Raw genomic sequence first — 16,710 nt, forward strand, 5'->3', positions numbered from 1 at the left:
ATGGAAAATATCAATCACATAAAAAGAGAATAAAGAGATGACACATTTTTATAATCAAAGACCATTATAAGCAAGTGATTAATAACAGGAACAAGGAAGAAACAATTTCAATTCTCAATATTCAGCATTCAATAACAAGCTGCCATCCCTAAGAAAGATAACATGACAAATATAGGTTTCTCAAAGTACCTTAAACATAATCTCCACTTGATTAAACTACTAGAATTGAATAGAAAATGATTCAACGAATTTCTAAACCATTGCTTCAAAGTTCACTAATAGTTTTGACATAAATCTCTCAATAATCATATCATGACCTGCTTGTACAAAGGGAGAGGGGGAGGGGATGATACCTATTAATTTTGAAATTTTATAATTTGCACACTCACCCATCCAAAACTAACTTCAAGTGATGCACAAGAGAGGATATATGACCAGTGACCTGATGATAAAAGGAAAGAGGATCAAATAACAGACCAGTAAGACTCAAAAGACCAAACAAGAAAGTAAAAAGCATCACATTATCCAGCATAAACAAGTCAATTTTCAAAAAATAGAGGGTGAATAAAAGTAAGCACAGTAGCCAACCTGCACACGAGGAATCAATCTTATCAGAGTTTTAATAGAAGCACGTCTTATATCTACTGAGGCATCCACTTTAAACAATCGTATAAGAGCAGGAAGAAGTAGATGCATATGCTCATCCAAAGTCCCTGCACAACCAAGATAAAACTCTCACAATTTGCCATTCCAAACCTCAACAATCACTGGTGCTATAATTTCATTTTGCACAACAAATTAATCTGATATTATTCCCACAAAACTGAACATATAAAACCTGTTTTACAATTACAGGCACCCACAAATTTCTTTATTCTGAATTTCAGGTCTACTTCAAACATTATTTGCATGTCACATGCACCATTTCATTAGCAATTAAGACAGAATAGTAACACATCAATATTTACATGATTTTACAAGTTTAGGAAGTTGATTGCTTTAATTGGAAGCACAAGGACTACGATGCAGATGACCATTTGTGGACAGGGTATTGTTTAATTGAACAAAAATATACACAGTATGCTAGAGGAAAGAGTACTAACCACCAAACACTTCTACAGTGTGGAGGATGTCAAGAACATAGGTGTAGTCATTGCACCGTTCTGCATCACTGAGGACCTGAATACAACCAGGCAGAATAACTGGAAGATATGTTCTAAACTCATCATTAAGAGCCAAGCAAAGCTGTTCCACCAGGTGAAGAACCTGCAACATTCAAGAAAAATAACAAATAAAAATCATAAACTGCAAGAACATATGACATTTCCCTAAGTTATTCTACCTAAATTAGAGAAGCAACACTAACTGGATAGCCAAGAGTGGGACGAGCTGGTGCTGGAAGAGTGAATGCTGACCAAAATTCTGATATTAAAGATAGCAAATCTTGCAAGTATTTACGAATGTGCTGCATAATCACATCATACTTGAGCAAGAACCACAATAGAGTAATAATCACAAAAATATAAGATATATTTTAAGGACAATCAACTCTACCTGGCGCACAATAGACACCAGAGTTCCAAGCTTCCATGTTATGAAGTCCTTTAAACTATCCTCACATGTGCGAACAGTATGAAAAAGATCAGGCAAAACCTACAAGCGGGGAAGGCCAAAGCCATACACAATCAAGGAAAACCAATGATTCAAATGCCATAAATAAGTAATAAGGCATCAAACAAGATACAAAATAACAAGCATAGGAAGTGAGGTTTGTTACAAATGAGAGGCAAAGAACTAACCTTTGGCAAGTACGGAACACAGCCAAGTCCCATCGACTGACCTCAAATAAATATACAGATCATATCAGCATCAATAATAAATGAAACAACTACTGCACTTCAAGTCTTCAACAACAACAACTAATGAAAATTGAAGTTTACATGTCCTTCAGATTCAAAACGTGTATCAAGATAAAGAAATAAAACTATTAAGTTCCTTAAATCAAACATTAGTATAGCAACACAATTCATCATTCATCAATGTGGGGCAAGAATTCACACACACATCACAATTCTGTTTTATGCAACAATACAATATTGAACTTTACTATTCAAAGCTTCTTTTATTAAATTTGCCATACTAGAAAAATCGACGAGTTTACAGTCAGTTAAATTTGCACTGTCCATGTAAGATTAGGTATCACTATCAAACTCAGCATTCTTTTGATGAGTCCACTATTTGGTTGAGACTTCAGGAGATATGATTTATTGGAGAGATATGGGAGAGTCATAACAAGCCATGTGTCACCGAGGCTAATAGATTCCCAAAGAATCAGATAACTTTCACGTTTCACACAAGTGTTTCTCATGATAGGTTGATAGTATTAGTAAAACACACACTAAACATGCATGCACACAATAAAATTATAACAAATGACCCAGTACACAAGATTCTTACAAAGTGGTGTTAAGGGAAGGGTAGATGTACCCTTTCTTACTGTTAGGAGTTAGGAGAGATAGAAAGGAAAGAAAGTTAGGGTAGTTATAATAGTTGGTTAGTGGAAGAGATTAGTTAGTTACATTGTGAAAGCAAAAATCCTTTGTGAAGGGGAAACCGTTGAAGGAGAGTTCACTCTCCTATTTTCTGTTCTTTCCATTCCATTCAATAGAATCTTTCTTTTCTTTTTCATTTATATACTTGGTCCCTAACAAGGCATGCAGAGAGCCTATTTCTAGGATTCAAACCTATGACCTCTAGTTCACACTGTCCAAGGCAGCAACCTTACTGCTGTTATAAGAATCATCCTCAAACTATAAAAATTATATTTTAAGAAAAAAAAATACAAGACCAAGTTGGAGAAAGATATAGAAACCCGACATAAAAAGAGGTTTTAACTATCCAGAACAAATTACCTTGATTTTCAATTTCTCACCATCCAAACAACCCAAAAGTTTATGATATAAAGTGAAAGCTATGAATGGTTTATCTCACACACCCCATCGCACAATGGCCCTTTGGTCTTGAAGCAAGGACAAGGCATATACACCTAATGCAACTTTTGCAAAAACTATAAATTGTATTTACCAATTAAATGGTGTTTTGCAACAAAGAAATTTGCAATTCGTTTTATGCGTGCATGTGTCCTTATGAATTGTGATTGGGTTATCCCTCTCTTGCTGAGAAATCATTGAAAGTAAAAACGAACATGTTTTTATTGGCTCAGAATTATCTTAAATTTTTTTTTTAATCTTGAACATGTAATCACCGTTGTTGAAAGTGAATTACAGTGTAGAGCACATGTCTACATAACTAAGATAATATAGTAGTACAACTTGCTTGTAATGGCTTTTAGACAGTAATGGCGAGATGGGCTCTCAATTACCGAGGACTTAGATTAAAAATTAACATGAAAGTTTTCAGTAACTTGTTGCGAATAGAGAAAGAAATTAACTTCATCATTATATTTAATGTCTGTTTCCAGTTTCGGTCAAAGAAGGTTCAAGCTACTGCCCCCTTGAATATTTCAGGTCCACTAGCAACTTCATCAAAATAACTGAATTACATTTATGTACCAGAGTTGAGAGATAAGTAAACTAAACAGAAAAGAGACAACCATCCTCTCTTCTTGTTTTCCTTTTTATAAAAGTATTCATTAAGAAATCAATACTAATCAGGAGGATCATAAATCCTTCCAAGGAAGCACAGAAAACAAGAGGGAAGAAAGAAAAAAGAAAGCACTATAATGCCTCTTTTATGCTTGCATACCTTGAATATGAACATTAGGGACCCAACCACTTTTAAGTGGTAACTAGCAAGTGATGGATCCCTCAGTATACGCATGAGAGAATTAATCGCAACCTGAGATCATAATGAAGATATCATAAATATTAAACGAGTGAGAAAAGGTCAAAAAACTAAGAAGGAAAGTTAATATGCTACCGTGGAGTAATAGTCATCTGATGAAGCAAAAGAAGGCCACAGGTCCATTGGAAATTCATCCATAGACTGAATCTGTTGACTTGAATCACTAGCAGGGCGGGTAACTTCTCCATGAGGCCCTGGCAAGGTTTTTTGATTTCGTTTGTGTAAATGAGGATCCAGAGCACCCATAATGCCAAGAACCTGGCAAAACCCAAGTACAATTTAATTACAGGTACAGGCCCGTATCAATAAGAATTGATTCTCATCATCACCTTCAATACTTCTCGTCTGGTAGACCATACTAGCTCACCATTCAGTAATTTTAACAGTAACCCAAGTAATTGTGGATACTCATTGTATGGAGTTATAACATACCTGACAAAATAAAATAGTAAAACAAACAAATTTGAGCAACGTCAAAACAGAGAAATTTGTACAAGACATTGATACCTGATTCAAACTTTATTTTATTCTTCATATGAGTATGATCTCAACTTTTCAAAATAATACATAAACAAATCAGAACAATATACAAATGGCTACACCAGTTTATATCTTTTTTTTAGTTTTAACATTTTATTAGAGGGAAAAATCCCAAAAAGGTCATACAAAAGGAATATGATTTAAAAAATAAATTATTTTATAAAATTTTAAAATATTAGTGGAAAATAATATACAAATAAAAAATAAACTATTTTAATAATAAAAAAATTTGAATGTAAATATTTGCAATTGGCTGCACCTGCTTTTACCATTTGTTTAACAGTCTTAACATATTATTGGTGGAAAAATATCTCAGAAAAGGTCATAAAGATGCACAAAAGGCAAATGATTATGTTTATATAGTAACAAAAACGAACATGCGCATACCCCGTGCTCTGTACAACTTGACCTAGTGTAGCAACAGCCACTTCACGTTTGGAGACAGCAGCTCCATCCAATAAAGCTTCAACAATTAAAGGCATAAGTTCGGGAATGTATTGCCTCATTGCAAACCCACCCTAAACAGAATCACAGTCCAAATAAGTTAACAATAAATATAAAAGCATGCATGCCAGAAGAGAGAAATTCACTGACCACCCTAGCAAGATCCCCCACGGTTACAAGAACTCCACTAATGATTCCAGTATTGGCATTAACATCAATAAGTCTGGCCACAAGTGCCTGATAAAATCAAAAAATCACTAGGATATAAAAAAAAAAAAATCAAACAGGAATGTATCATTAATGCCATAACTAGTTCAACCTTATGAATTGGAGCAATGTATGGAAGTATTAGCCTTTCACAATTCCTTATCAAACAGCCAATCAACTTTGCACTTTCTTCTTTGCATTTGCTATCTGCACTGCTGACACAGGAAGAGAATAAAATGGACAGAGTAGAGAAGTTCTTTATTCTACCAGTCAACTCCATGACAATGAATATTTCCATAAATGTGCATTATCTACCCATAAAATAAACACTGAACATTACCTCTGCTCTAAGTATGTTAACAACTGTATAAGATGACGACGAAGAGCTGGAAGAACATATGCAGGATTTTTCTCTGATAATCTTCCAGCTACAGAAATTGCATATTCTCTAACATCAAAATCCTGCAGAAATAGACTCTTCAATATCAACAGGATGTAAAAAATGGAGTTCCAAGAACTAATTGCCGGAAAATATGATCCTACTCAATACTACAAGAGCATATGAGGATATATCATAACCACAATGTTATAAGGGAACGGAGGTAGAATGTCCAATCTGAGCATACTCTTTTTCAATGAATGAAAATGATTGAATGAATGAATAATGCCATTTTTGTCCAAAAGCCAACCACATTGAAATTGTAATTTTGGTTTTTCAATGAATGCCCTGGGCACATGATAAGAAGACAAAAATAGAAAGTTCTTACTTCTTACCGAAAAAGAAAATATTTATTATATCAAAAAACAAAAACATTCAATGCTTGATTATTTTTGTGATATAAAGCAATTAATATGGTATTTAATACTTTCTCACCATATTATACCCATAGGTATACATTTAGGAAAATCAATTATAAATTAAAAAAGAAGGAAAATATAATTTCAACATCAAACACGTCAAAGTACTCAACAAACCCAACAATATTCGCATAAGGCTACATACATGCCAACATAATGCATATTCTTGCAAGATTTTCTGAGTTATAACAGAAAAGTAAACATAATTCCCCAAAAGACCCAACTATCACCCTTGCATATATGTGTGCAAGTGTACATACACATGCACAAATATACATGAATGTATATAACAACTGGTATTGATAGTACATAATTCTTAACAGGTTCCTGGATCAAAGATGGCTATGTATTAAGGGTTTGAATTATTTTACTTATCCAATAAAACTTGTTTCAAATATTCCATCATCAATTCACAAGCCCTATATATATATATATATGTGTGTGTGTGTGTGTGTGTGTATCGTACACAACTGTGAAAGATTAAACAACATGAAATCAAAATCTAAATGCCAAATAGCAACATATTCCCAATAAAACATGAAGTCAAGGCTAATTCTACCTCATCATTTAAAGTAGCAAATACTGCACTAAGGTTGTCAGCCTGAGCTAAATACTCATCAAAACCTCTATCCCCATGGAGAGAAGTAAAGATAGAGTGTCTAACAGTAACATCAGCATCTGCAACAGCAGAAATGAGAAGCTTCTCCACAAGCTGCAGAAAGTCAAAGATCAGTTAGCAACAAGCATGTCCCATAGCATTGCATAAAAGTAAGATCCGCAGAGAACAATAAAAAGGTTAAAGCTTAAGAAAAATAATATAAAACAGACCTAGTCAGCAACATGGAACCTAATAAGAATATGACTTCTAACAAAATATTGTGGATCATGAAAAATCCAATAAAGGAGCAAATAATTAAAAGTCACAGTTAACACTGGAAACTGAAACCAAGTCAAGCACCAAGCTTCATAAGAGAAGGAACATGAAAGAAAGACTTCACTTTAGCAAGAATGCAACTAATTTCTAAAATATTGTTTACATGTGCTTACAAATGACATACAAAAGATTATCTCCTAGTGCATGCTCTTTGCAAATTATATAGTGTTGGTTGAGGATTCGAAAAAAGAGGTTAGGTTAAACTTGAGTTATGAAAGGAGACTTTAGAATCTTAAGATTTCCACTTGATTAGAAGTAAAACAGAGTATATAGGTCTAGAAAAAAAAAACAAGATGAGGATCATGAGTTGAAAGTTAAAATTGCAGATCAATTATACCACAAGTTTTTAGTTTCAAGTAATTGGGATGGATTATATAAAATTATGGGAAAATTAATGAAGAATACAAGTTGAGTGGTTAAAATGGAGAATTGTTAAAAAACGGCCATGCTGGAGTCATGGCGTGGAGTTTTTGAAGGAAGCCATTACAGGTATAGCAATGCGTGGCGGTTTTTCATGACAGCGTCATGGCAGCTATTACGCTAGTAACGGCGACCATGGTAGAAACGGCAAAAATATGATATTTTTCCCAAAAAAAATGGATTTTTTGCAAGGTTTGAACTAGTAACCCAACCCAGTCCAAAGACAACTCGCGCCCAAAACCTCAAGTTCTCTACCTCACTTGTGAATCTCTTTCAAAACTATTTTCCTTTCTTCTCCGATCTCTCTGTGTGCTCTGAACTCTCTCTCGCTGCTCCAATCTCTCTCTTCTACAATATCGTTCTAGAAGTCTCTGATCTCTCTCTTCTCCAATTCATGTTCTGCTAGAGTGCTTGGGTTTTTGTTCTGCTGCATTTTTGTCTCCCTCCATTTTCAGCAACTGCTCCTCCAACTCTAGCGACTCCAACCACCATTTCCGACGACTGGACCTCCATCTCCAGCGACCCCATTTTGTTCGATGGCCATTTTTTTTTCATTTTTCCCTCTCTCTCTCTTAGTTTTTCTTTAATTCCCTCATTTCAATTTTACCATTTCCATCCTTCAAATTTTACCTCTCCCACACCTCTGTTTTTTCTCAAAAAAAATTTCTTTATTTCAGCTTCCCTTAACATGACTCAACAAGATTCTTCACCAAATTGTTCAAGAGCTTCTAATTGTTTTGACCCGAAATGGTGATGGAAATATGCTCATTCGCTAAAAGATGGAGATACAAACAATATTGTAGTAACTTTTGTGGAAAAGTCATGAGTGTTGGAATTACCAAAGTGAAACAACATTTGATTGGAAAGAAGGGTAACATGGAAGCCTGTCCCAAGTGTCCAGAAGAAGTTAGAAAAGAGATCGAGACCTATCAAAAGGATAAAAAGACTCAAAACAACTTTGAGATGCCAAATGTGAGAAGCTTTGAAAGTATAAGCTATAATGAAAAGAGTCAAAAATTTGATGAAGATTCTTGTTGAGTCATGTTAAGAGAAGCTGAAATAAAAAAAAATTGAGAAAAAAAACAGAGATGTGGGAGAGGTAAAAATTAAAGGATGGAAATGGTAAAACTAAAATGAGGAAAATAAAGAAAAAACAGAAAGAGAAAGAGAAAAATGAAAAAAAAAAAAAAGGCTACCAGAGAGGTTGGAGTCGCCAGAGATGGAAGAGGAGTCGCCGAAAATAGAGGGAGACAAAAATGCAGCAAAATAGAAACCCAAGCACCGCAACAGAACAAAAATTGGAGAAGAGAGGGAGATCAGAGACTTCCAAAATGAGATCGTAGAAGAGAGAGATCACAGAGAGAGTGCGGAGCAGAGAGAGATCAGAGCATACAGAGAGATCGAAGAAGAGAGAAAAATGGTTTTGAAGAAGATTCACAAGTGAGGTAGAGACCATGGGATTTTGGGCGCGGATTGTCTCTGGACTAGGTCGGGCTAACCCAAACATTGCAAAAAACCCATTTTTCTGGAAAAATGCCATATTTCTGCCATTTCTGCTTTACCCGCTGTTACTACCATGCATGTAACGGCCGCCACAGTGCTGCCACGAAAAACAGCCACGCATCGCCATACTTGTAACTACTTCCTTCAAAAACGCAAATGCCATGGCACCGCCATGGCCGTTTTTTAACAACACTGCTGATAGCTTAAGAATGTGTTGGGATTAGCTGAAAAAAATAGATTATTTCAACAACCAATTATATACATATTACATAATCAATTATTGTGATAATTGTTATATAAAATAAGTTCATGTTAAGATATGTTAGGTGAAAAGATATTTTAATACAATCTATTCTGTTTGAAATGTATTAAAAAAATCACTTTTATATTGTGAAATTACAAAAAACAATATAAAGTTATATGCAATAGTTTTGCATTTAAAACAATCAATTATTAAGGATTAAATAAAAAAATATAAAAGTTGACTAGAAAATAAGCTGAAAATTTATAATCAAGAATGCTCAATTTTCCACTTATTCAAGAAAAGTACCTTTATTATTGAAAAATAATCATGGACTCACGCTTTTTTTATGCAACATAACCCAAATATAAATAGTTTTTTCTAGGGATTTTTGGTAAAATTGGCTTTTAATATGAAAAATCAATCACATCCTAACACATAGAGAGTAGGTTCAGCCATAGTTGTCAACAGCATGCAATTGCGGTGGTGCGTGGCGGAGCAGCCCTCGGTCACTATAGCAGCGTGTTTTTTCTGTCACGGCCATCATGACCAATGGCAGCTGTATTTGCGGCCCAAAACATGGCCATTCATGGCACAATAGCGCCATCACAGGGAAAGATATTAACTTTCCTTTTCTACCCTCGAAATTAAGGAACTTTAGGGTTTTTTTAAGGGTAAAAAAGACTTTTTCATATTTAAGAAATAAGCTGATTTTTCCTTTTTGCCCTTATGATGACACAATCTTTAGGTTTTTTAAGGGCAAAATAGTCTTTTCAGCTTTCAGACCTAAGCTCACTTTTCCCTGCATTTTTTTCTTCCTCTCTCTCTTCGACACCCCTTCCTCTCATGTCTATTGTGTTCTGCTTTGCAACTAGAGACACATGATGAACCCCCACTTTTTCTACACTGTTTTTGTTCTCCCCTTTCTCTGTTCAACGCTCCCTCCTCCCATCTCTGTCTCTGTTCTGCTTTGCAACAATCTCCAATCCAGCAGAGTCACTCATCTTGGATGACTTCTCTAGCAAAAGCCACTTCCTTTCTTCTCTTTATTCTATGATTCTATAGTACTGCCTCTGTTATGTTATGCTATTTATGCATATTTGTTTAGCACTATATGCATAATTATCTGCATATGTATATATTTTATATCCATATAAAAAACATTAAAATAGCGGTAACCCCGCTATGCACTATCCCGCAATAGCGTTGAGGGTCATCCGCTACCCGAAATTAACAACTATGGGTTCAGCATACACTGGAAAATCGCAATCCAAAAGTGTTACAGGCAAAACCATATCAAAGTTAGAAATCAGTGGGCAGAACCAAGGAAAAGACAACAAGGACTCACATTAAGAAGCTTCATAACATGAGAGTGGTTCCCGGGAAAAAAATGTTCAAGAACTACTAGATATATCTATAAAAAAGGAAACTAAACAAAAGATATGAAATGTGTCAAATAAAATTTAGCAAACACCAAACCTCCTCAACAAGGCGCCGGCGCTTCCCTCCGGATCGAGTCAACTTGCTAGAACCAAAATGTGCACAAGCTATGCTGGAGAAAGAACTAGCAATTAATCTGCAACAACACAGAGCTGCATCTTTTCGTGTAGCTCCATCATCATCATCCAAATAGACAACAACCGATTCTCTAGCAAACTCAAGTAGATCATGGCCCTATATGAACAGAATAAAATGGGGTTAAACCTCTGGCAATTTTTCAACAACTTATAAATATTAAATACACAAAACAAAGTAAACATTATTATTAAATGTGAAATGGGGTTCATTATAGAAAAGTATACAGAACCTTAAAGTTAAAACGAGCAAGAGTTTGCAAAGCAAGTTGCACAAGAGCAGAACCACTAAGCTCTGAGACTACATGAGGTACATTTATTATTGTTCCTCTACCCACGCTTTGTGCAGGCCTCCCCGGATGATAATGGGATTTAGAAAGAACCATAGATATGCTGTCCAGTAACCGATCTTGAATGGTTGGCAGAAGAGATGGAATGCTGATAACAAACAACACATACAAAATACCTTTTAAAGTTAATCACCAGAAAGGTGGAAGAGTCTGCTGAGTCAAGCCCATACCTGGTACTTATTTGCTCAAGAGCTTCAACAAGTACAGTTGAAAGACCAGTAGAAAACATAATATCCAGAAGTCCACGTACATGTGATTCCATCCCTGGCCCCATTGCTTTAGCAATACTTCCCACACAAGCCAAGGCCTCAAGTGAAGGTTTACTCCTACGTGGAGCAATCTACATTCATAAATGTCTAAACTGTCAAATCATATCCTTGATAGAACAAAAAATAACCAAACACTCCTCTAAATAAAAGATACAACATACAAATAAATAAATTATGGCACAAGACTAGCATCCAACAACAGTTACTTAAACATACCGCCTCACGTAAGTGATTAGTTATTGTCGGCAAGTAATGGATGAGTTCCCCATCCAGTGCTCCAGCCATCTCTCCAAGAGCAATGAACCCACTATCACGATCTTGAGGTGTTTTCAAGACAGAAAGAATATGATCCATGCATATCTGCAAGGAATTTCACCACCATAGGCACTCAAATAAGTATATGTTTTTAACCCAAAAGTCTTTATTCCCAATGGTTCTCCTCCCAGTTTAAAAAGCATAATCAAATAACAAGGCAAAGTTAGCACACCGTTAAGTAGTTAGTAACAAAACGATCACGCAGAAAATGTGCAATTCGAGGCAGCAATGAAGTTATGCTCAGGCGAACAAGCCGATCCCGGTGGTCAAGGTATCTGAGAACAATTTCAGCAACTTCTCGGTATCTGGACATCATGAACTCCCCAGTATTCCTGCCCAACCATAATTAGTGACATAAATTAATATCAAAATGATAGCATTTGTACATGCATAATACAATTTTTTATCTCGTACATATGATTTCACAGTAGCAGCCATCACATTATAGCGTTTTCTGGCTGACCAATGTGCTATGTCTAATACAAGTGCTTAAATAAACCAGGCAACAATTTCCAAGATTTCAGATGTTGTGAATGTATATTTATTAATATATGCTTTATATGAACACAAACATACAACAATATTAATGCTCGCTAAAAATGAGCACAATCTGTCTAGAATGCTGTTGAAAAAATTACAAAACTTGTGCAAATCAACAATGCAAATGTTAAAAATCTATTAACCTCAAAAGCTCTCCAACAGCAAGCAGCGAACCATGTATGCTGTGGACAGGGGCATTTTTACCCAACCCATCTTGTGTTGCTTCAAACATTCGATAGTACCTGCCATCATATGGAAAATAAAGGATTTACTCCCTAATAGGGACAAAATGTGCAATAAATCATTAAAGCAATAAGCATGCTGTAAGATTCAATTTGGTATAAATCAAATATCAAAAGGCAACGCCATACTTAGTTTAGTCAAAACCCTTCAAAAAAACACTGCTCTGTCCCTCAGTATCAAAACTGCAACACCATCAATGTGGATTTTTCTTTCATTATTCACAAGCCAATTCTATAACAGGCCCAGCCCACATTTTTTACTACCAACACAGAGGACACGTGAGACAAAGTAAAACAACCCAATGAATTAATACCAAATTGTGTTCAATTTATTACTACAGAATCAACCAAGTAGTAAGCTGGGCAGAAAAAACTGAGGCACCCCTTCCCTTGCTCTGACATGATACATAAACAGCTTCTGGTGGCAGGCTAAGTTTATCCTACAATCTATGATCAACTGAATAAAATTGTAATTTAACAGTATCAAATAGAGATAAAGGATTTTAAAATGTCAGCCATAATTATTCACAGTTAGGACAAGATGTTCAGCCTTCAGAGTCTATTCATTAATTGATTCTACTCAAATTCACTATAGCTGGCAAGCAGTTGAATAATCTTACTACACAATCAACCATGATGGTTCAAACTTTTTAGCGAAACAGAATTGTACTATATATAGTTCATTCAGTCCAAGTACATTTACTGTCAAACCAAGGTAACATAGCGACAAAATTGCATTACTACCAGCTTGAGGTTTACCATAGGCTTAAACATTACAACTTAAAACTTCAGAACTAACCACTGCACACGCCAGCGTGTCTCACGCTTTTCAATAACACGAAGACAAGCACGCAATGCCTCCACAGCCCGCTCGCGAACTGGTAATGCTGGGTCTCTCAAAGCAACCCATATAGCATCAACAAATTCCGGCACATGGACATTGAAAACAGTTGAAGCATTTTCTGCCATTTCCTGAGATGACCAAAATCAAAAGATACTACATCTTAGGAATAGGGAGATTCCAAAGATGTGCAAGCATGAAAACACAATCAAACCTCCTCATTGACAGAATTTGTTGATAAATAAATTCCAAAAAAAAAAAAAAAAAAAAAAAAAAAGAACTCCCAGACTAGAAAATGAAAACACAGTCAAAGCCTCTATTCCCTCGAAGCCAATCCAGAGCAATTCTCACCAAAATAATAATAACAATAATGGCACTTACTTTCAAGATTAAAACAGCAGCAAATCGCCGATACTCCACTCTATTCCCTCGAAGCCAGTCCAGAGCAATTTTAACCTGAAGAAGAAGAAATGAGCAAAATTCAGCACGCTGAAGTGGAAGAGAGAAGAAGAGGATTAGGGAAAGGAGAGTGGAGCAACCTGGCGTTCGACTTCATCAGCAGTCATGGCTCCGCCAGCCCTAGCGAGGTGACCAAGAACCCTACTAGCAAGAACCAAAATCTCGGGATCACGCTTGGCGTCAAAGACAGTCCGCATGTAACTGGAGAATCTGGAGACCTTAGAAGCATTTTCCCCAAGCGCCACATCTATCAACTCGTCAATAGCCCTCAGAGCTCCCAGATTCTCAGCAACGTCACTGCTCTCCAAGAGGCTAGAGATCCGATCATACAACTGATCCATGAAACGAGAAAAGGCTTCGCCGCTAAGGTCACGAGCTTCTTCCTCGAGATGCTTCTTCAAAGCTAGCGAAGCACCCTCCTGCGGCCAAATAGAGTAGTGGTTCGAGTGAATTAGCTATGAACAGTGAAGTGATATCAATTCAAGTGAATAGAGAAAGGAAGTGGCATTACCTTGGGGTTGCCGCGGGTGCAGAGGTCCGCGAGGATGCGGTTCAGAGCATCGCCCGGCCCGACGGAGGGAGGACCAATATAACGGTGGGACTGAGAGGCGGTTGCCATTACTATGGCTAGACTAACCTAAGCCCTAAATTAGTTACAGTGAACCACCACAGAGACTCAAGTTTAGAACGGTAAAATGGCTCAGACATCGCGTTTCGCCATGCCTCTCGCCTGCGTCTCAGACAACAACCTACTTTGTTTCTCCCAACCCCAACCAGTGCTCTTCTTTGCTCTAAACGGAATCGCCAATGGGTCCCGTGAAAGTTTAACCCGACCCATTTGTAGATGCCCCACATAATACTTATGTTCTTTAATTTTAACCAAGAACGACCAAAAAAGAATTAGTTACATTTCTTTAAGTCTTTTAATTTTTAACGTTATTTTTTAATCACAAATTTAATATTTTTTATCCAGAAAATTAATTAAAAATATACTAAATTTTGTAATTTAATAAATTTTTAATATTTAAATTATTATTTCTAATTTATCAAGTATTATATATTTTTTATGAGATACGTTATAAAAGAAAATTTTATTAATATAAATGATATCGTTTTATTTCTTGTGTTTAGAATATTATAAAAAAAATCAACTATCCTAAAACAATTAAATAATTTAAGCAAAAATTAATAAACTAATATCATCATTAATGTCGTACTATGAGCAAAAATTTATCAAGTATTATATATTTCTTATTTTCTATTGCACATGGATCAAATTACTTGATAGAAAAATTAAATCAAAATTTCATATTTTTTATTTAGTGTTGGATAAAAGTTATGAACATTGTAAAAAAGCTAATTAGCCAAGGCAAAAATACAAAAAATGTGTTATTTGGAATTTTGAGTAGCTGCTTTTTTTTTCCTTCCTTTCTCATTGAGAAAAGAAAAAACAGTGGTGATGCATGATGAGTCAGTCAGAGAATGAAAGCAAAAAAAGCGCGTTCAACTTTTTATTTTAAATTTCAGCATTAAATTAAGATGTCTTAAGTGAGAAGATTTATTAAAATAAAAATTTATTTTAAGGTCCTTTTTTTATTAAAAAGAATAACTTCAAGCATTTATTAAATCTTTTTATTTTAAATTTTAACATTAAATTTTATTTATTTTATTACATTTTTCTCTTTTGTATCTTTGGGATCATCTTTTAGAAATTGTTAAATCCTCTTATTCATTTTATAAACTAAATTTATTACTATTTCTTTAATTTGTTTTATAGTTTTTATGCTTATTAAAATGAAAAGCTCGTTAAAGTTGTGATTCAATGTTTGCAACCTTTATTCTTGAATTTCTCCTTGTAACTGGGAGACCTTTGAGACATTGAAAAATTGTTTACTTTGCTGGGTTTAGATAAGGTCAAATCTCCTCGTATTATATAATTACTTTATTATTATATAATTGTATATTCTTGTTAGGAACATACAACATTAGAAATATAAGATATTTGTATTATCTACACTTTATTATTAGAATCTTGATATGATGTATTTTAAAATGGTATTCTATTGATGATCTAATTATGTGTATTTATATTATGTACAACTAGGATGTCTACATTGAAGGATAATTTTGTAGCAAAACTACATAACTAGCATAAATTTTAATGTTTTTCTAAAATATACAAAGTCGTTCAAATCAATTCTTTAAATTTTGAATTTGAATTTATAGTCTCTAAAATTAGTAATCGTCAATCACATTAGTCTTTGTCGTTAAGTGGTACGCGACGGTCTATTCTTGATACAAAATAATATCGTTCTATAATATTTCAAAAATAGTTCATTTTCGTTTTTGAGTTTTAACATTTTTAGGCAATGATATCTTCTTCTTTCTCTTCTGATCATCGCTACAATAGCATTCACGCAATAAAGCTCATTTATTTGAGGTTGGATTTGAAGGTAGTTTTGGTAGGTGTAGCAATAGAGAAAGAAACAAGTGGTTGAGAAATAAAGTTTGAGTTAATAAAAACTTGAGCTTGTTGGATTGTATTTGGGAGAGAAAAGATGAAATCTTAAGTTGAATGAAAGAAAGAATTATGGAAAGAGAGGAAGGGTGAGACTACTATAGTGGAAAGAAAGCAAAGCAAATGCTATGGAAGAAGGGAATATCATTGCATTGGCAGCTAGAGGAAAGGAAGAAGATGCCTTGGAAGAAAGTGAAAGAAGAACCTTATTGCCTAAAAATTTTATAAATCAATAACAAAAATTATTTTTTTTAAATATTATAAAACGATATCATTTTGTATCCAGAATGGATTATTATAAGTCACTTAGAGTGACATGTCATCACTCTGTTATTCAAATTATTGTCTCTTGACATGTCACTTAACATAACATGTCATTATTTAATTTATCATCTCTTAACTGCAAGAACTAAGGTGATTGACTATGGTTAATTTCAAGGACTAAATTTTTAAACTGTAAACTTCATTATAACTGTTTGGCCACATTACAACCTGAAAGAAAAAAAAAACTCATGATTTTTACTTGCATTTAATTTATTTAGTTGGGAGTCAATTTATGGTCAAACATATAGTAGTACACTTTCCATTGGA

General features: G+C 34.7%; 1 protein-coding gene across 2 annotated transcripts in view; it reads right to left on the bottom strand.

Annotated features, from left to right (window-relative positions):
• The window catches only part of LOC113869948 (serine/threonine-protein kinase TOR), a 44,884-nt gene extending 30,664 nt beyond the window's left edge, over window positions 1-14,220 (bottom strand). For both annotated transcript variants that reach the window (XM_027506503.1, XM_027506504.1), the window contains exons 1-24: window positions 14,113-14,220; window positions 13,682-14,020; window positions 13,524-13,598; window positions 13,101-13,273; window positions 12,203-12,301; window positions 11,692-11,851; window positions 11,421-11,564; window positions 11,106-11,275; window positions 10,819-11,023; window positions 10,491-10,685; window positions 6,473-6,625; window positions 5,396-5,517; window positions 5,168-5,267; window positions 4,999-5,085; window positions 4,792-4,922; window positions 4,194-4,296; window positions 3,940-4,122; window positions 3,766-3,858; window positions 1,800-1,835; window positions 1,555-1,653; window positions 1,367-1,465; window positions 1,104-1,266; window positions 589-713; window positions 390-442 (exon numbers count right to left, since the gene is read on the bottom strand). In XM_027506503.1, coding sequence (XP_027362304.1) covers window positions 390-442; window positions 589-713; window positions 1,104-1,266; window positions 1,367-1,465; window positions 1,555-1,653; window positions 1,800-1,835; window positions 3,766-3,858; window positions 3,940-4,122; window positions 4,194-4,296; window positions 4,792-4,922; window positions 4,999-5,085; window positions 5,168-5,267; window positions 5,396-5,517; window positions 6,473-6,625; window positions 10,491-10,685; window positions 10,819-11,023; window positions 11,106-11,275; window positions 11,421-11,564; window positions 11,692-11,851; window positions 12,203-12,301; window positions 13,101-13,273; window positions 13,524-13,598; window positions 13,682-14,020; window positions 14,113-14,220 — 3,215 coding nt within the window. The remainder of the gene's footprint in view (window positions 1-389; window positions 443-588; window positions 714-1,103; window positions 1,267-1,366; window positions 1,466-1,554; window positions 1,654-1,799; window positions 1,836-3,765; window positions 3,859-3,939; window positions 4,123-4,193; window positions 4,297-4,791; window positions 4,923-4,998; window positions 5,086-5,167; window positions 5,268-5,395; window positions 5,518-6,472; window positions 6,626-10,490; window positions 10,686-10,818; window positions 11,024-11,105; window positions 11,276-11,420; window positions 11,565-11,691; window positions 11,852-12,202; window positions 12,302-13,100; window positions 13,274-13,523; window positions 13,599-13,681; window positions 14,021-14,112) is intronic.
• Window positions 14,221-16,710: the final 2,490 nt, after the last annotated feature.

The sequence above is a fragment of the Abrus precatorius genome, unplaced genomic scaffold (assembly GCF_003935025.1).
Source record: "Abrus precatorius isolate BTA unplaced genomic scaffold, Abrus_2018 Scaffold6, whole genome shotgun sequence".
NCBI lineage: Eukaryota > Viridiplantae > Streptophyta > Magnoliopsida > Fabales > Fabaceae > Abrus > Abrus precatorius.